This window comes from Diplotaxodon limnothrissa, linkage group LG1, assembly GCF_057381915.1.
Source record: "Diplotaxodon limnothrissa isolate DT_005_m linkage group LG1, D_limnothrissa_male_GT1.1, whole genome shotgun sequence".
In the NCBI taxonomy this organism is placed as follows: domain Eukaryota; kingdom Metazoa; phylum Chordata; class Actinopteri; order Cichliformes; family Cichlidae; genus Diplotaxodon; species Diplotaxodon limnothrissa.
In genome coordinates, this window is record NC_140596.1 from 32,947,580 (window position 1) to 32,966,177 (window position 18,598).

The 18,598-nt window shown below is 41.6% G+C and overlaps 1 protein-coding gene across 1 annotated transcript in view; it reads right to left on the reverse strand.

Annotated features, from left to right (window-relative positions):
- The window catches only part of luzp2 (leucine zipper protein 2), a 168,062-nt gene that overhangs the window by 55,156 nt on the left and 94,308 nt on the right, over nucleotides 1–18,598 (reverse strand). Inside the window, exons 3-5 of the mRNA XM_085357408.1 lie at nucleotides 14,580–14,650; nucleotides 11,010–11,091; nucleotides 7,775–7,837 (exon numbers count right to left, since the gene is read on the reverse strand). Of these exons, the coding sequence (XP_085213534.1) occupies nucleotides 7,775–7,837; nucleotides 11,010–11,091; nucleotides 14,580–14,650 (216 nt within the window). The remainder of the gene's footprint in view (nucleotides 1–7,774; nucleotides 7,838–11,009; nucleotides 11,092–14,579; nucleotides 14,651–18,598) is intronic.

Sequence of the window (18,598 nt, forward strand, 5' to 3'; positions counted from 1 at the left end):
ATTCACGTCCTACATTTGGCAAAGCTTTTTGCCAGCTCTTTGGTGTGTACAATGTATGCAGATAGTAATGCGATATAGCAGTAGTCAGGGATTAAAATGCGTAAAGCCTTTAAATTACACATAAGCTGCAATGATCGTGACCAGCATTTGTTAAGTCATGGTTCTTTGTCTGTGTGCTTTTATTGTACTCCCAAATCAAGATGTTGTTTAAGAGCAAAAGCATTTGTAATTGTTCATTACAAAGTCAAATCATGGCCGTCTTTATGGGTTATTTACCAGGTTAAACTGATCTGCTGACACGTGGAAGCTCTTGCTGTGAAAATCACTTGATTGATTATAGAAGTGCTTCTAAATTTATCTCTGATTACCCCCAAGAGAGTTAAGGAGGCTAAAAAAGTAGCATTTAACAGTAGCCCAAGGCAGCGTTATTTTTATACCTTACTATAATGACTGTACCATACTGACAATTCAGGAGGGTTGAAATGTGCTTAATGACCCAGTCACACTTGTTTCTGCACATCAGTGGGCTGGGCAGAGATTGTGTTAGGGTCGCAGTGGCAGACTAGTACAGTCTGAAGTGCTTCCCTCATTAGCCACAAAAAGGGAAAAAGTGCACATCTGTCTTTGACTCACTCATCTTCCACTCATAAAAATCTAAAAACTCCCAAACATAGTTTTTTAATGTAATAATTTCTCTAACAATAATAAGAAGAATAATCACCACTGTGAAAGTCTAAATGTCCTGCATGTGTGTGTACTACAGTACACCATTGCAATATACAATGCATCTGGAAAGTATTCATGGCATGTCGCTTGTTCCATATTTTGCCATGTGATGTTTTTCCAAAATGGATTAAATTTCCCACCACAAAATTCCAAAGACAATACCCTGTAAGTGAAACAAAAACACCTTGACAAAAAAACAAAATTATAACAGTCTTATACCTATAAGAGAATAACTTTAAGTATTCACAGCCTTTGCTCAATACTTTCTTGAAGCTCTTTTGGCAGCCATTACAGTCCATGTTTTTTTGAGTTTGGTGCACCAATTTTTGGGCAGTTGTGATAAAATCACAGAACAACGCCATTTCTCAGTGGTCCTTTGTTTCTAAATGTACTCAGTAGGTGATAAAGTTAATTTTACAAAGAATAATGGTGCATCAGAGTATCCAAGTACATTTACTCCAGTATAGATCTGTGGAACTGTGTGAAATATCGTAAACTGGTAAAATTAGATATTAGGTCACTTGTGAATTGTGAAAAAAAAAAACATTGCTCCATGATGTTAGAGGTCAAAAATTCCACAGAGAACAATTAAAGGCAATCGGTACGGGTTTACACACAATTTAAGATCAACCTCTACTTGTCATGGTCCTGGGCCATGTTGGCCCAGTGTTCTTAGTTTCCTTGTATGTTTGTATTTTGTTCCTTGCTTAGGCCATGTTTTCTGAGTTGCCCTGTTGTGTTGTTCCCTAAGTGTTCTCCCTTCATGGCTCTTACCCCCTGTGTGCCCCTCTGTGTATCTGTGAGCCCTCGTCTCTCCTTATGTTTTATTCCATGCTTCCCCTGCCCATTATGTCTAAGTTCTCCCCGTGCTCTCTCTTCCCCCTGTGTGCCCTCTATGTATTTATGAGCCCTCGTCCCCTTTCGTGTTTATTCCGTGTCTCCCCTGCCTGTTACGTTGGTGTTCTACTCGTGCTCTCTCTCCTCCTGTCTGAACCTCTGTACTTCCTGTTTCACCTCTCCCGTCAGTTTTCAGTTCACCCCGCCCTGTCTCGTTATGATTATCAGTGTCACCTGTGTTCCCCGTGTGTTCCCACTTCCCTCGTTAACCCTCTGTGTATTTCTGTCTGCGTCTCCCTCTGTTCGGTGTGACGTCGTCCCTCATGCTGCGTGGATTTCCCTGTGTCTCTCTCTCCGAGTGTTAGTTTACTTTTCCCAGTTTAGTTTTGTATTTCCTATGTTCTGCCATTCCAGCATTAAAGCTGTGATTTTGAGTTCATCCCCGTGTCTGTGAGTTTTGCGTTTGGGTCCTCCTCCTGCCTGCCACACAGCCGAGCCTTGACAGTACGACGTCACCAGACATGGACCCAGCAGGCTCCTCCCGGGAAAGCGATTTGGCCCGCATCTTCGGCCTGTGGGAGCGAGTTTCCCACGCCTCGGACATTAAAGCCATGTCCATTGGGATAAACGCCATCGAGGCTATTCTCAAAGGGAATCCCCATCTCCACGAGCTCTCAGGATTTTCGGGCCTACTGTCCAATCTGCAGAAAGCCAAGGAGACAGTACAAATTCGCGAGCTCGTCATACCGCAACAGCGACCGCCACAATCGGGAAACGTTTCCACGCTGCTGCCACTGGACTCCTCTCCATCCACCCTCCACTCTGACTGTCACTCACCCGCTGCTTTTCTCGCAGCAATGTGGTCGGAGGATGAGGAGCCGGCCGCGATCTCTCCGTCGTTGCCGGTTTCCTCCATCACCGCACCTCCGGCTTCCCGAAGAAAACGGCATTCACGCCGCCGACGCGCCACCCCACAGCCGGACATTCGGCCTTCTAATTCACCTGCTGTGGTGAGTGAGAACTCTGTGTCTTTTCCAGACATTATGACTGTTCGTTCAGGGGCTGTGTTTTGTGTGGCGGAAGTCAATGCGAGCTGCTTATCGCCTGCGCAGCCCTTCACAGCTCCGTTAGCTCCCTCGCCGCCACCCTCAGTTCAGTTAGCTCCCTCGCCGCCACCCTCAGTTCAGTTAGCTCCCTCGCCGCCACCCTCAGTTCAGTTAGCTCCCTCGCAGCCACCCTCAGTTCAGTTAGCTCCCTCGCAGCCACCCTCAGTTCAGTTAGCTCCCTCGCAGCCACCCTCAGTTCAGTTAGCTCCCTCGCAGCCACCCTCAGTTCAGTTAGCTCCCTCGCAGCCACCCTCAGTTCAGTCTCCTGTGTCCCCGCTAGCTCAGCCATTAACTCCACCACAAGCTCCATTTTCACCTCTACCATCGCTTCAGTCATCAGTTCGGTCTGCCACTCAGTCGCCCTTAGCTCCATCATCCACACTACCACCTGTTTCTCTTCCACCACAACCGTCACTACACCCAGCCACTCAGGCTGCTACTCAGTCAGTCATTCAACCCATAGCCCTGCCGTTACTATACCCTGTAGCTGAGCCACTAGCCGCCCGACCCACAGCCACTTCAGCCACTCCTCCACCCGTTACACCTCCACTACAACCATCACTGCAGTCTCCAGTGTCCCCAGTGCAGTCTCCAGTGTCCCCAGTGCAGTCTCCAGTGTCCCCAGTGCAGTCTCCAGTGTCCCCAGTGCAGCATCCCTTAGCACAGTCATCCACTCAAACACCAGCTCCACTTTCCCCTCAACTATCACTACCACCTCTAGCTCAGTCTCCTGTGCACTCACCTCTGGTTCATTCTCCTGTGAAGTCATCTACTCCACTGCCCACTCCACTCTCACCACCTCCGTTACAACAGACATCAGTTCAGTCCCCTGTGTCAGTGCAGACACCCTCAGTTCAGTCCCCAGTGCAGTTATCTACTTCACCACCATCAGTAGCTCAGCTCCCACTCTCATCCGCCTCTCCAGTAGCTCAGCTCGCACCTGAACCATTGGCCCAGTCCCCGATAGCAATACGGTCTTCTGTTCGGCTTAACATTCAGCCAGGGGTCCCAAACCTCTCTGGCTCTACATCAGCTCCTGCTGGGAGCTCGGATGAGCTCATCCAGGACTCCGCGGCTCCCACGCCGCCATCTACCTCGTCCGCTGGGGGTTCCAGTGAGCCCGGCCAGCACCTCCTCGTCTCCGCTGGAGGGTCCGAGGGGCCCGTTCAGCCTCCTGTCTCCGCTGGAGGGTCCGAGGGGCCCGTTCAGCCTCCTGTCTCCGCTGGAGGGTCCGAGGGGCCCGTTCAGCCTCCTGTCTCCGCTGGAGGGTCCGAGGGGCCCGTTCAGCCTCCTGTCTCCGCTGGAGGGCCCGAGGAGCCTGTCCAGCCTCACGCCGCATCAGCTGGAGGGCCCGAGGAGCCTGTCCAGCCGCCATCTGCGACCGCTTCGTCATCGCCTGGGCCAGCCTCTGCCTGTGCTTCTGCTACGCCTGCAGCTCCGCCTGGCCCGGCCTCAGCCTCTGCAGCTCCGCCTGGCCCGGCCTCAGCCTCTGCAGCTCCGCCTGGCCCGGCCTCAGCCTCTGCAGCTCCGCCTGGCCCGGCCTCAGAGTCTTCGTCCTCGTCTGGCCCAGCCTCCTCAGAGTCTTCGTCTGGCCCAGCCTCCTCAGAGTCTTCGTCTGGCCCAGCCTCCTCAGAGTCTTCGTCTGGCCCAGCCTCCTCAGAGCCTTCGTCTGCTGCAGCCTCAGCCTGTGCTTCGCCTGGTCCCGCCTTGACTGGTCCCGTCTCGACTGGTCCTGTGCCCACCGGGCCTCGGCCAGTACGCCTGACACTGGAGAGCCGCCGCCGCTGCCTTCCGCGCGGCCGGCCCCCTGAACTGCACCGTCATCGCCTGAGTGGCCGCCGTCGCCTTCCGCACGGCCGGCCCCCGGACCCTCTTCGCCTGAGTGGCCGCCGTCGCCTTCCGCACGGCCGGCCCCCGGACCCTCTTCTCCTGGGTGGCCGCCGTCGCCTTCCGCACGGTCGGCCCCCGGACCAGCGCTGTCATCGTCGCCGCCGCCTCCCGCGCGGTCGGCCTCCTGAACTGCTCCGTCGTCTCCTTCACCGCCACCGTTGCCTCGCGCACGGCCGGCCTCCTGAACTGTTTCCACGTCGCCGCCGTTGCCTCGCGCACGGCCGGCCTCCTGAACTGTTTCCACGTCGCCGCCGTTGCCTCGCGCACGGCCGGCCTCCTGAACTGTTTCCACGTCGCCGCCGTTGCCTCGCGCACGGCCGGCCTCCTGAACTGTTTCCACGTCTCCGCCGTTGCCTTCCGCATGGTCGGCCCCCTGAACTGCTCTGTGTTTGGGTTATTTTCTTGGGCTCCGGTGTTTGCTGTGCTCTTTTGTTTTCTGTTCCGAGCCCTCCGTCCTGGGCCCCCGCCGCCCGCCCTGGGTTGTTTTCTGTTTGGTTTTGTTTTTCTGTGTTTGGGCTGTCTGGAGCCAGCCCTTGAGGGGGGGGTACTGTCATGGTCCTGGGCCATGTTGGCCCAGTGTTCTTAGTTTCCTTGTATGTTTGTATTTTGTTCCTTGCTTAGGCCATGTTTTCTGAGTTGCCCTGTTGTGTTGTTCCCTAAGTGTTCTCCCTTCATGGCTCTTACCCCCTGTGTGCCCCTCTGTGTATCTGTGAGCCCTCGTCTCTCCTTATGTTTTATTCCATGCTTCCCCTGCCCATTATGTCTAAGTTCTCCCCGTGCTCTCTCTTCCCCCTGTGTGCCCTCTATGTATTTATGAGCCCTCGTCCCCTTTCGTGTTTATTCCGTGTCTCCCCTGCCTGTTACGTTGGTGTTCTACTCGTGCTCTCTCTCCTCCTGTCTGAACCTCTGTACTTCCTGTTTCACCTCTCCCGTCAGTTTTCAGTTCACCCCGCCCTGTCTCGTTATGATTATCAGTGTCACCTGTGTTCCCCGTGTGTTCCCACTTCCCTCGTTAACCCTCTGTGTATTTCTGTCTGCGTCTCCCTCTGTTCGGTGTGACGTCGTCCCTCATGCTGCGTGGATTTCCCTGTGTCTCTCTCTCCGAGTGTTAGTTTACTTTTCCCAGTTTAGTTTTGTATTTCCTATGTTCTGCCATTCCAGCATTAAAGCTGTGATTTTGAGTTCATCCCCGTGTCTGTGAGTTTTGCGTTTGGGTCCTCCTCCTGCCTGCCACACAGCCGAGCCTTGACACTACTATCTCTATAAAATTGCACACTGTGAAGACGCAGCAATTTTAGTACCACTAGGGAGGTCAAGGGCAAGATAACGTGAAAGGTTCTTCTTAAAACAGATTGATCTCAGTAAACTGATATGATTATGTGACTGTTTGATTCTTCATCTGAAGCACTTGATCATGTTACTGAAGCAAAGCTCAGTAAAAATGGTCTCAAATTAATTTGAACATCTGGCAAAAATCACTTTCCTCAGTGCAATAGTGAGCAATATGGTGGTATAATTTCCAGTATCTCTTGATCATTTCCCATGATCCTATGATGTATTTAAATAGCTTTTTTGCCGTTCAAAAGCACTTCGTGGCTTTGTGATCATAGGCAGCAAACTAAGAGTTGCCTATGTAATCTGTCCAACTATTAAAAGAAACTCTTATTTGCTCTAAAACATATTTTTTCATACACATATGCTCATGTTTAGTAGTTTATTAGCTAATTTATTATTATTAGTAGTAGTAGTAGTATAAACTAGTATAAACTATAGTAAGTAAAAATTACTTGATGAGTAAATCAATCCCGTAGCCGATTCTTTCTAATTTGCATTTGAAAATATTGCAGTCAAATCTGCAATATAAGAGAATTCAGAATCCATACAAAATTGGTATAATATCCCATTGTCACAACGCTATAAAGCTATAAAACACAGTAAAATCAGTTAAGTGGATGGTAGGATCCAATTTCATTTTATTTGTCACAGCAAAGTCTACAGATGTTTCATTTTTCTTTCATGTCACATTGCTGATAAGCAAAAAACAAAATATTAGAACTGTCTAGGGGTCTAAACACCCCTAAAGGCAGCTTTTACTGATGTTGCCATGTTGTTCTGATTCTTTCTATTGGAATATATTATTTGATTGTTTTTTTATTCATATAGAAAACAAACCAAATTGCAGATATCGTAGAGTCATATATTTTCAGTACGGCTAAAATGGTATTTGCAAGCTGAACCTTTTTTTAAGCTGTCTAAGGCATCAGCAGTAAGTGTTAGATGTTGTGTCAGAGCCTCAGAATCAAAGAGAAAGAACTTCTTTTTAGAGGCACTACTTTGCACAGATGTTGAACAACCCTGCAGAGAGAAATCCATCACAGAAGTTGCAGAGGAAGAGAGCCCAGATTCTCAAAGAGTGGAAGACATGGCAATCATGATTGCAAACATGATCAAAAACATTTATTTTATAAAACTGTATTTCAAAGTACTCGTTGAAATGAAAATGTTTACCCCAGTGCCAGTGTTTGTCCACCTTTGAGACAAACACGCTTTCCTCTGAGTCCCTGGGGATAATCTAATGGCTTTTGGCAAACACAGATAATCAAGAAAATCAAGATCCCACCTTTCTGTCGGTGTTTGATTAAAACACCGACAGAAAGGTGGGATCTTGATCATTTAATTAGAAAACATTCAAGTTACCTACAGATGTGTATGAAAATAAAGGACAATCTTAATTGCGCACCCCTGTGGTGAGCCACTGTGGGAGAAAATTTGCTGGGATGATCTCATTTTCCCTCCAATAGAGAACTTTTATATTGTTATGAGTGACCATAGTCAGCCAGGGTAAGTATTTATATCTTGAGAGTTGTCTACAAGGGTTACTGAATGGTTTGGTAAGGAAGAAAATTATGTAAAACAATAATGTAATTATGTAAACCATGGTCAAAGCAATCACAGGCTCTTAGCAGGAGATTTTTAATTCGACATTGCGAACGATAGCACTGTCAAGCCTCACTAATTTGAGATTTAAAATGGAAAAATAATATACACCAACAATGATATCATTATATTTGTTTAAATGCTACATTTTATAGCATTTTTATAGATAACTGTGTAGAGACAATGCAATTTTTCCCTTATATTTTTTTCTGTCTGTATATACCTTATGAATGTGTAGTGTGATCTATTCAGCTTTAGATAATATTTTGATGACTCACCTCTTGCTGTAAATCCTTGATGATTTTGGTTTTTTTCTCCATCTCCACTTTAAGAAATTTAATCTGAAAACAGGGAAGACAAAAAAAAAGATAAAAAGATGATCACATAGAAAGTCCAGCTGTATGCATGTGTGCTTTTTTCCATCAGTGAACATATTTAATGACCGTTATGGATGATGAGTTTGCCTAGTGTATGTGTAATTAATTTCATTCAACATATGCAATTCTGTATGTGAATAAAAGCCAAAGCCTATTTGTTCCTACTGACAACATCCTATAAATCTTGAAAAATAGGTCTCATATGCTTCATTTCGAATGAAATATAAAAAAAATAAATGTATTTTCTACATTTTTTAAAATCAAATAAATGCAAGCCAACGTTTTTTTTCCACTTTCTACCAAGACATCCTGGGGAACTGTAAACTAGACCACAGCAGGTGACTCACATCTCCAACCTGACCATGATAACATCAATATTCAATCATTGTCACTGTCCCTGAGAAGACTTAGAAAAAAGACATACATACACAGAACAGAGAAGGAAAGAACATTCTGGTTGACTAATTATGCCTCTGAATAAAATTATTTTTCACACGTCATCCATGCTTCTATGCAACAGCACACTGACTGTTTCTGAAATTCTGAAATTCTGAAAGCATTAAAAAATCGACTTAGCCTCCAGTTAAACTATATGTAAAGTCAACATAAACATCGTACCTTACCATAAACTGATGCAATTAGATATAAAATGACAGTAGCAGAGGGGCGCTATAAGTTAGTAGTTACATTTAAAATCACAAATTCTCTCTCTCTCTCTCTTTTTTTTTTTAGCTTTTTAGTCAACCACAAAGGCCTGAAGACCTTTAAACTTTGACAAAAAAAAACATATTACATTCTTCTTGTGCCTTGCAGAATTAGGCATAACAAGTGATCATCAAGAGCTTGGTATGTCTTTCATTTTTCAGTTAAAATTAGAGTGTGCCTGTGGCATGTGTGTTTGTGTGTGTGGTTGTACGGACTTGTAGCCATACAGAGGTTGAAAAACCAACCAGCAAACTGCTGCCATGGGCTACTATATATCTAAGCGAATGAATTCAGTGTGTAAGATAGATAGGTTACGGTTTTGTCTTTGAGTTTTCAACTCTAAAGAAAAAGGTTTTAGCAAAATGCGTCCTTGAAAGAGGTCATCAACATAGTCCTGAGGACAAAGACGAAAAGATTCATGGGTCTGGTGCCCTCATGTCAGTTACATACCCTGGGGAACAGTAAAATAAGCCTCACCAGTTGACTCACATCCCCTAACAGGGCATGATAACATCAAGGTTCATGTCTGAGGCTTGCAGTCACCACCAATGCCCCCAGGAATGGTTAAAAAAAGTTAAAAAAAAAAGAAAAGAAAAACAACTTCTACAGTGCTTAGGTATTAGGATAAGGGAGTACAAGTCGGTTATATTTCTATCTATCTATCTATCTATCTATCTATCTATCTATCTATCTATCTATCTATCTATCTATACATATATACATACATATATACATATATACATATGAAATAGTATTTCAAATGTAACCAAATATTAATAACAATAATAACAATTGATAATAATTAGTCATTGTAATATTTGTAGCTAAAATATTTCATAAGATATATCTGATATCTCTCTGCTTATGGAAAAATACTGTCTGATGTTGAGATTGGCTTGAATGTAATTACCCATATCTGTCAACAAATATTTAGCAACTTTGTAATGTGTGTTTTTTTTGTGATTTTGCAAGGTATATGCTTCTCCTTATGCTTTTATTTTTCACTAGGAACTTTTAGAAGCCATGTTTTCTACTAGAAATGAAATAGATTATTTCATTGTTTTGTTGAACATGTGTAGCTTTTACATCCTGCTGAGGTGCTATTTTGAATCTTAAATCTTAGAAAGTGGGATACATATCATTTTTCAGAATGTAAATGTCAAACCACAAAAACTAGAAACTGGGATTTGTCACCAGGCAAAGGAAAATGGCACACACGTCATTGGAAATGTTACTGTACTTTTGTTTATCTCGCTGAGAGTCCATGATTTGATTGTCGATTGTAATGTCACGGTGCCCATTAAACGCTGTGACTGTGCATAAGAAGCCTGCACTGTTACAGGCCAGATTTTCATTAGCATATATTGAAAGTCCTAGAAGCATTCCAGTACTGTAGCTGTCAGTGCAGCTAGACAGGATTTATGCTGATTTGTTGATAAGGAGTAAGTGGAGGAACAAGAGAGGGTTTCTCAGAACAGTATGAGAGTAGAAATGTGGGCCAATACAGTGTATTAATGCAGCATCACCGCCGATGCCAAAATACATTTTTTAATCTGAATTCTACAAAAAGCCTCTCAGAGCAAGCACATTAAAATGAGTACTTATACTCATCATGATGAAGAAATTAAAGTTTGTCTTAAATTAAGGCTGCTTTCAACCTTACCTGATACCAAATGCAGTAAAGCTGCTGAAACTAAATATAGAATTCTCCACTGTGTAATAATTTAAAGGTGTAAATACTCATTGCTTCTCATATTGTTTGGTAGCAAAGAAACATTATTTGAACTCCTTAGAGGTGCATTTCTTTTAATTGGTTCAGTAATTAAAATATTGTGATTTTATTAAAACTGGAGTTAACAGAAATGATGTTTTCCACTGACACCAAAAACCTCTTTATCATTAAAATGTAATTAATTTTCACGTATCTTGTAACACATGTTGCATGCTTCCATGGTTTGCATGTATATTTTAAATAATCACAAAATTAAACATGCTTTTGTTGTGTTTTGAACTAAAATAGGCATATTTTGCATCTTCTGTAACATTGGCAATTAAAGCAGAGTATCATCTGCATATGTTGTTATCTAACATGATGCTGAAAATGATTTGTTTATTTAGTAATTAACAGAAAACCAATCACTTCCAATTTAGATAATCAGCTGACGATAATAATTTTAGACCTTGGCTTACTTATTTTTTTAAATGATAAAATAGTAAACTTGCCACCTTTGGACTCTGGACTTCTGTTCAAACAAAATAATAGCTGACACAAAGCTTTTGTTCACTCTGAAAGTTTCAATTATATGGTGAAGGATAGAGGCGGGAGCTTGCTGCTGGGTAATGAGTGTGGATCAGTGAAGGCCCCGTGTGACAGGTGACAATGCTGGTTAGACAAGACCGGATGTTGATGGTCAGGTCAGCTCTGTCTTACCGTGGCCTGCTGCTTCTCCGCTTTCTCATTTGCCTCATCCAGCTGCTTCTGCAAGGCTGCCTGGAGGGACTTCATCTCCTCTCTGTCAAGTGAAAGGGAAGTGAGAAACACTCTGTTAGTACTTCCTCTTCACATTTTCAGATGTCTTGACTGCTCTACCACAGAATGGCCTTCTTAGATATATCACTCTTAAAAGCAATTTTTTTGGACAGAAGTAAATTTTACTAATGTCTTTGTCACCAGCTTACATCTGCTGTCATCTGTGATCAGTTGGATGATTTTTATTATGAATCTATGAGCAGGATATGAACAAATTCATTAATTTGAATCAAAAGGAAATATTTTGTTTACAAACATATTTTTAAAAGATAAAAACATAATTAGCTTAATTTGTGAATGGATGATGCAATAATGGGCCATGTAACTGCAATTAGGGTGGAAACGATGTTGGCATTTGTTAACCGGTTCACACTTTGGTTCATAGCAGCCACACATCTTTCTTCGATCCTAAACAATTTCACATGTATTATCATTTAATGATTTTGTTTGAATTTAAAAGGCCTGACTACAGTCAATTTAATTTTCTGTGTATATGATCTATAAATGTAGAGTTTAGCAAACACTCCCATGAAGCCAACAGCAAGAGATGGCTGTTAGGTTCAAGGAGAAAGACGAGATACAAGAAGACCAAGTTTGCTGCAATGCACTGCACTGCTATATTGCTTCTTGCAGTGTATTAAAATTCCCTGAATTTTGATATGGTTCATGTGGTGTGATGACTAATGCAGAATGAATTATGTGTTTAACATAAAATTAAATTTTTATGCATTCGACTGTAATTTGTAATTCAGTATAATTTGGTGCTCCTGAGCACAGATAACAGGGAATTATAAATCAAGGAGGCAGGGGATGTGGGTCAGTGGTACCAAAAACGCTTGTATCACATCACAAGGTAGCCCAGTTAAAATTATAAGTAACAGCCTATTTACTGTTTCCAAGCATGGCTGAAGTATATGACGTATGTCACAGTCACCCAGTAGTGTAGTTAGGGGACATTATCTTTCAAGGCAGTACAGCAACACTCAGAGTGGAAAGGATGTCACTGCTCAGCAGTCATATACTGTTATACTTTATATGCCAGTGGTCTTGTCTCTTGGCATAAGTTCAACCTAAAAAACATTTTTCTTCACAGTGACCAACCAACCACCCCTGCTTTGGTTTTCCATTTATATTCACATCTCCTGCTTCCAATACTTGGAAGAGTTTGTACATAATATATCAAAACTGTCTAAACTGCCAAAAGAGAGACAGTCAATGTGACACAGGCTTGAAGAGTCTGTAATAAGTAAATACAAAAAGGGATGAAAGTAAGTTAAGCTATTTTAATTGCTATTTAAAAACTGTTACATTTTTTCCAATAACCTTTTTTTTTGCATTGCTCTTTGGATCAAAATTATTTTCAGGAGCCAATCAAATTTCTGTTAAGACTTGACAAAAGTAAATGACCTGCAATGAATCACCTGTCTGCACTCACGATAATGGAGCCAGCTGGTAATCACACTTGGCAGACACTGGAACTCTAAAGGTGGATTAATAACACATTGAAAAAGTTGTGGCTCACAAATGCTAGGTAGGCAACACTGAGCCAAGCTACTGCTTTATAGTTTTTTAGCTTGATGACATGTGAGAGCTGCCATGGACTTCTGATAGGCTATTGATTGGCTATCCAGATACTACACACACACACAGCTGGACTTCAGTCAGGCTGACATTTCAGGGAGGATGAAGGCCATGAATGACTCCAAATCATTAGCAGTCTCATTACACACAACATTAATCAGACAGTCCTAACTGGTAAAAGCACTTAAGCTAAACACTTTTTCAGCTCACTAAAAAAAAAGGTCTAAATCACAGATGCTTGCTTTTTCGCAAAATGAAAACAGGCATATCAATTTTAAATACACAAGACAGGTTTGCGATGGAATTATGAATTATCTACCTGCTCCTGTGTGTACTGGAGACACACTGGCCAACACCTGAAAAGTACCATCCTCAATAACAATGAGCAAGTCATTACTTATCATTATTTATATCCATTAGATACCTGATGGACATGATGTGATTATGCAGACACCATTTTTTAAATCTTCATATGACAATACAAGCAGTGTTTTGTTCAAATGAGAGAATTCTGTTTTTCTTATCAATTATATTCACCAGTAAATATTATGCAGTGTGTAAAGACACTGCAAAACTTAACGTGAAAGAATCGCATCACCAAAAGACTCTACAGGTCTATGCAACAACCACCAGTTTGCATTCCTCTCGCCTCTTGGACCACTATGTGATTGAAGTGTTTTTTGATTTCAGACAGTTCGGTGGACTGAATATTGTACAACTAGCTGTTGGAATGCATTTGAATTTCCCAGGGCTTATCGTCATTGCTGCTGTTGCTGTTGGTTTCTATCATCAGCTCATGTAGAAGTCATCCAAATAACTGGGTGTGAATTAATGGTTCTACACCATCCACTGCGCATCAAACTGGACACACCTGAGCTCAGAAGCCACAAGGACAGATACAGAAACTCTTTACCAATTAATACCAGATATTCGTATATATTCATTTTAGATTTAAGACCCTGACTGTATGATATTTAGATTTATTTATTTATTTTTACCCTGGTGTGTTATCTATTTAATCGAGCTCCTTGTCTAATATTTTTTTTTTCTTTTCCAAGCTATTTTGTTCTGTGGTGTTGTGTTTATTGAGCTATGTTGTTTTTCATGTGCTGGCAGCTGAAACACAGCAATTTCACAAGCTTTGGGATAAATAAAGTATTTCTTATTCTTAATGTTATTACTCTTATTTCAGCAGAGAAAATGTGCTGGCATGTCATGTTGGCATGGCGGGTGGCTCAGATGATTACTATACTCATAAGCTTTTGTGGGTGCTGTTGCTAAGGAAGAGCAACTAGTCACACAAACAAATCCAAATGAAAGCTATTTAAACTCTTTGTGGTTGAAATTCATGAACAAAACAAATCTCAGTTGTTGAAGTTCACTCCAAGTCCAGGATTGAAAAGCAAATTGGTTGTCAGTTTTCTCAGAACTGTAAAGTTTGGTTTGCACAACTACATGTAACAGAATCTGAGGATGTCACTAGATGATTAAGACTGAAACGTGGTGTAATCGTGGATATGCTTTTGCAGCAAGAACATTAGGAATGTATCTGTGAGCTATGAATAACCAATGGATCCTTACCACCCTTTTTATCTTATATCTTCATCAAAAGCTTCTCCTATATTTTCAAATACACTTGAAAACAAATAAAAATAAATAATAAACAAGAACCTGTTATTATCTTGTTAATCTGAATACCAGCTCAATACAAGACATTCACGAGAGGTTCTCAACCACAGCATAACAGGAGACAGCGCATGATTTTATTTATCATTATGCATTTTTTACTGATGGTTATTAATTTCTAACCTAATTTTTGATGGCAGTTTAGTGAACTGCACAGCACTGTTGGTAGCTCATGTCTAAGTCATGCATGATGCCCCACTTTACCTCTGTTTGTGGCTCAGCTCCAAAATCCTCTGCACATCTTTCTTGGCTACTGTGTCATCATTTTTCAGCGACTGAAAGAGAACAGAGACACTGTGTTTTTCCAGGAACGGCACAATTTGTTGTTGTACATAAAAAACTTCTGAAGGAAAATTACTTCATATCACCATCAACAGAAAATGGAAACAAATATACAGTATAAAAAAGCACGTGTAAGCATTTACTGTATGCGTTTACTGTTTGCTGTGACATTACACATTACAGAATCTTATCAGGTTTTCTGAGGTGTCTGTTAGAAAACGATGCAGCAGATGTAAAATGTTCAGACACCCCTATCCCTCCTCCCAAATTATATGTCTTTCAACAGTCTGCTGATGAATGTCCTAATGAGGGTACATGCAGAAGCACAGATTGGGTTCTACTGGTGCCTCAGCACCTGCCTGATGGGTAATTATGAATTAGTCAGGTCTCTGATTGCCCTACAAGCCCTCCAAGATATTTTTATTTGTTATGAACAGAACAGAAATGTACAGACTTGTAAGAAAATGTGGACTCCAAGGGAGAGATAGTTTATCTTTGCTTGTGCTTGAAGGTGAAATCTATGGCAATTAACGCTACATTTCCATAATGCCTGAAACAAGCTCCTCCCCAGCGCCCGACTCCCATTTCATGTTAATCTATGAAGAGAAATAAAGAAAAAAAAAGAGGGAACAGCATCTGCTTACAAGAGGCAATGTATCTGCACTCAAGTAAATAAACTAATGGTGTAATAAAGCTGCACATTTAGTATATCTGAGTGGCATTTCAGTCATTTGTATGATTTGTCAAAGAGTCACGAGCTGAATGGACAGATTTAAATTCTTCAAATTTGGTTTGTTTTCTATTTATTTTGACTTCATGTTTTGTTGTATTCAAAATCAAATGGCAACATGTGTTTGCTTTATTGTAATTATATAATAACAAACACTCATCAGCTACTTAGATACACCTGATGAACTGCTTGTTAAAGGTACTTTAAAGGCATGCAGACATGTTCAGGATGACCTGCTTAAATTCAAACTGAGTGTCAGTGAATGTGGCATTGCTATTAAATCCACATGGGTTGGTCTGAGTATCCAAAGCTGGTGATCTACTGGAATTTTCCACAGAACCAACTCTAGGGTTTACAGCAAATCGTCCAAAAAAGAGCAAATATCCAGTTAGCGGCAGTTATCTGGATGAAAATGTTTTGTTGATGCCAGAAGTCAGAGGAGAATGGCCACTTCTTTAAGCTGATAGTTTGATAGATAAATGAAATAACCTTATTATAGACAATTTATAAAGAAGCGATCTCTCACAACAACTGAAAACATAAAATAAATATTACAAAGCTCTATGGACCTGTCATGGAAGCCATGTATTTACAGTATGGTTTCACAGGTATGTGCCAATATTTAATAAAAGATACAGCACAGTAACACTGTTTTTAACTGTTTGAATTCTATGTCTAATACCGATCTCTCTCGGGTGGATTACTTTAAAGCAAATGGGCTACAGCAGACACCACATCGGGTACCACTCCTGCCAGCTGCGAACAGGGACCCAAAACTGAACAATGGAAGAAAAATGGAAAAATGTTGCTTTTTCTGAGAAATCTAGATTTCTGCTGCAACATTCCAGCATGAAAACATGGCTCCATCCAACCACCCATGCTGCTGCTAGTGGTTTAATGGGGTTTCTTTGCACACTTTGGGCGTTTGAGCATCGTTTCACACTACAAACCACATGAGCATTGTTGTTGACCATGTCCATCCCTTACTGACTACAGTGTTCCCATTTTCTGATGGCTGCTTCTAGCAGATTAACACAGCATGTCACAAAGCTCAAATCATCTCAAACTGGCTTCTTTCACATGATCAGTTTACTGTACTGACATGGGCTCCACAGGCACCAGACCTCAGTCCAATAGAGGACACTTTGAACAGGAAATTTGCATCATGGACGAGGAATGTTTCCAGCACCTTGTTGAATCGATGCCACAGAGAATTAAGACAGTTCTGAAGGCAAAAGAGAGACTGGCCGTAACACATGAAGTGGCTGGTGAGTATATGCAGTGCCTTTCTAATTTCCTAGTTTTCTGTGTTTATTTTTTACAGTTTTGTCAGACTTGGAGTTTCAGGTCATTAAAATGATTTTAATATTAGACAGCAATAGCCCATGTAGTCACAAAATGCTGTTTTTTAAATGATAAATGGTCAGTCGACCAAAATTACTCCAAGAGCACATTGATGACTCAGGTCCCGTAAGAGCAACCATTCTAAAAAATGTTTTTATTTGTGGAGAAAAAGAATAGTTAGTATTCAGTAATCGACTCTATAACACAAACAACAATAAAAATCACTGAAAGACGTTAGTGTGGCAGCTACAAAATGGGCTTACATTGCGTTAAATGTGCAAATCCTCTCAAGTTATGTGGTCACGACATTAAGTTTAAACAACAAAGCAGCTACTTAAAGCCCACAGTTAACTGCTTCTTAACGTCCCTGGAGCTGCAGCAAAGACTAAAGTCCCAATCACAATAGGTTTAATTATTAGGGTTACCGAAATGCACCTAGAGAGCAGCTCATTATGTTTCAAAACACTTCACATGGGCCATCATTTCTTTCCAGAAACATTAAATGTTTTATCTTGTTGACTTGATCTCTTTTAAATGTTGATGATGTTTTCCCCCTTGAAGAATAGATTTCTTCCACTACACAGAAATTGGAATCCAACGCAACCTCTGCCCTGCCCAGCACGCTGGCACAGGGCCCACGGCGAAGATTGATGCCAAACTAGCTAGCCTGGAGTGAGTAGACATCAAAGCCTGCCCCAGGGAATAGTTGTAGACAGACTACATGAGCTTTTTCCAGACACATGGGACATCTCTTGCAAACACACACCACTGATGGAAAACTGGCCATATAATTCGTTTGATTATTGATTTTCTGACTATTCCAGTAGACAACAAATTGGCCTAAAGCGGCAAAACGCTGCTGCACAGACAAAGTATCACTCAGACAGCAACTTTATAAGTGCTGGATAGAAAAAGATGGGCATCTGGCTCCCAAGACCTAAGCATCCAAGTGGGAGGCATGTTTTGTTGGACTGCATATCCTGATGCGACTGAAAAATACCAAGTGATTAAAATATCTGAATTTATAACTGACTTTTTTCTTGTTACTGCCAGAAGCCATAATGAAGTTGACCTAAACTGACTGGTAAGAAGTGCTTTACAGCATCCAGCACTGTGGTAATTGTGTTCTCACAGCATTATAACATCTACTGTCCAGGATAATAAGGTACGTGAAATGTTCAAGACTGTTATTTGGCAGAACCAACTGATACCCGTCTTTGCGACAAACCAAATAATCCTCATAGTCACTCAAAGTTGTCTTATGAGCTAATTTAAAAAAAGAAACTTTCTTACTTCATGCAAACCACCCTCACTGCAGGAGGTGTGATATATATTTCCCAACCTTGTTTTCAAGCCAAAATTTAATTAGGGCAAGCATCCTCTAAACTTTACACACACACACACACACACACACACACACACACACACACACACACACACACACGCACACATCTCTATCTAGATAAATAGATAGATAGATTTTAATTAGTTGTCAGACCAATTTATTGCCTGTAAATGAGTGAGCAGTTTTACCATATTGTGTAGCTTTTAGTCTTTACTGGATAGGTAGAAGTGAGTTCTCACAACTACAAAGCATAGGTCAAAGTTTCATATTTAAGTTGTGACAACATGTAAGAAATTTGAATCCTTTTGTTCTTTGCTACTATAAATTGAAGTAGCCTGTGGATTTTTTCCTGTATGAACATCTGATCGAACATTTAACCTACACAGTGTCACTGCAGTGATATCAACGCTAAGAAAAAAAATTACTGTACTTAAAGTTTTAGTAAATGTAATTTGAGGAGATTATCAGTGACAGCTAAAGGTCCTGAGAAGAGAATGGGACCATGCTGAATCCATCCTTATG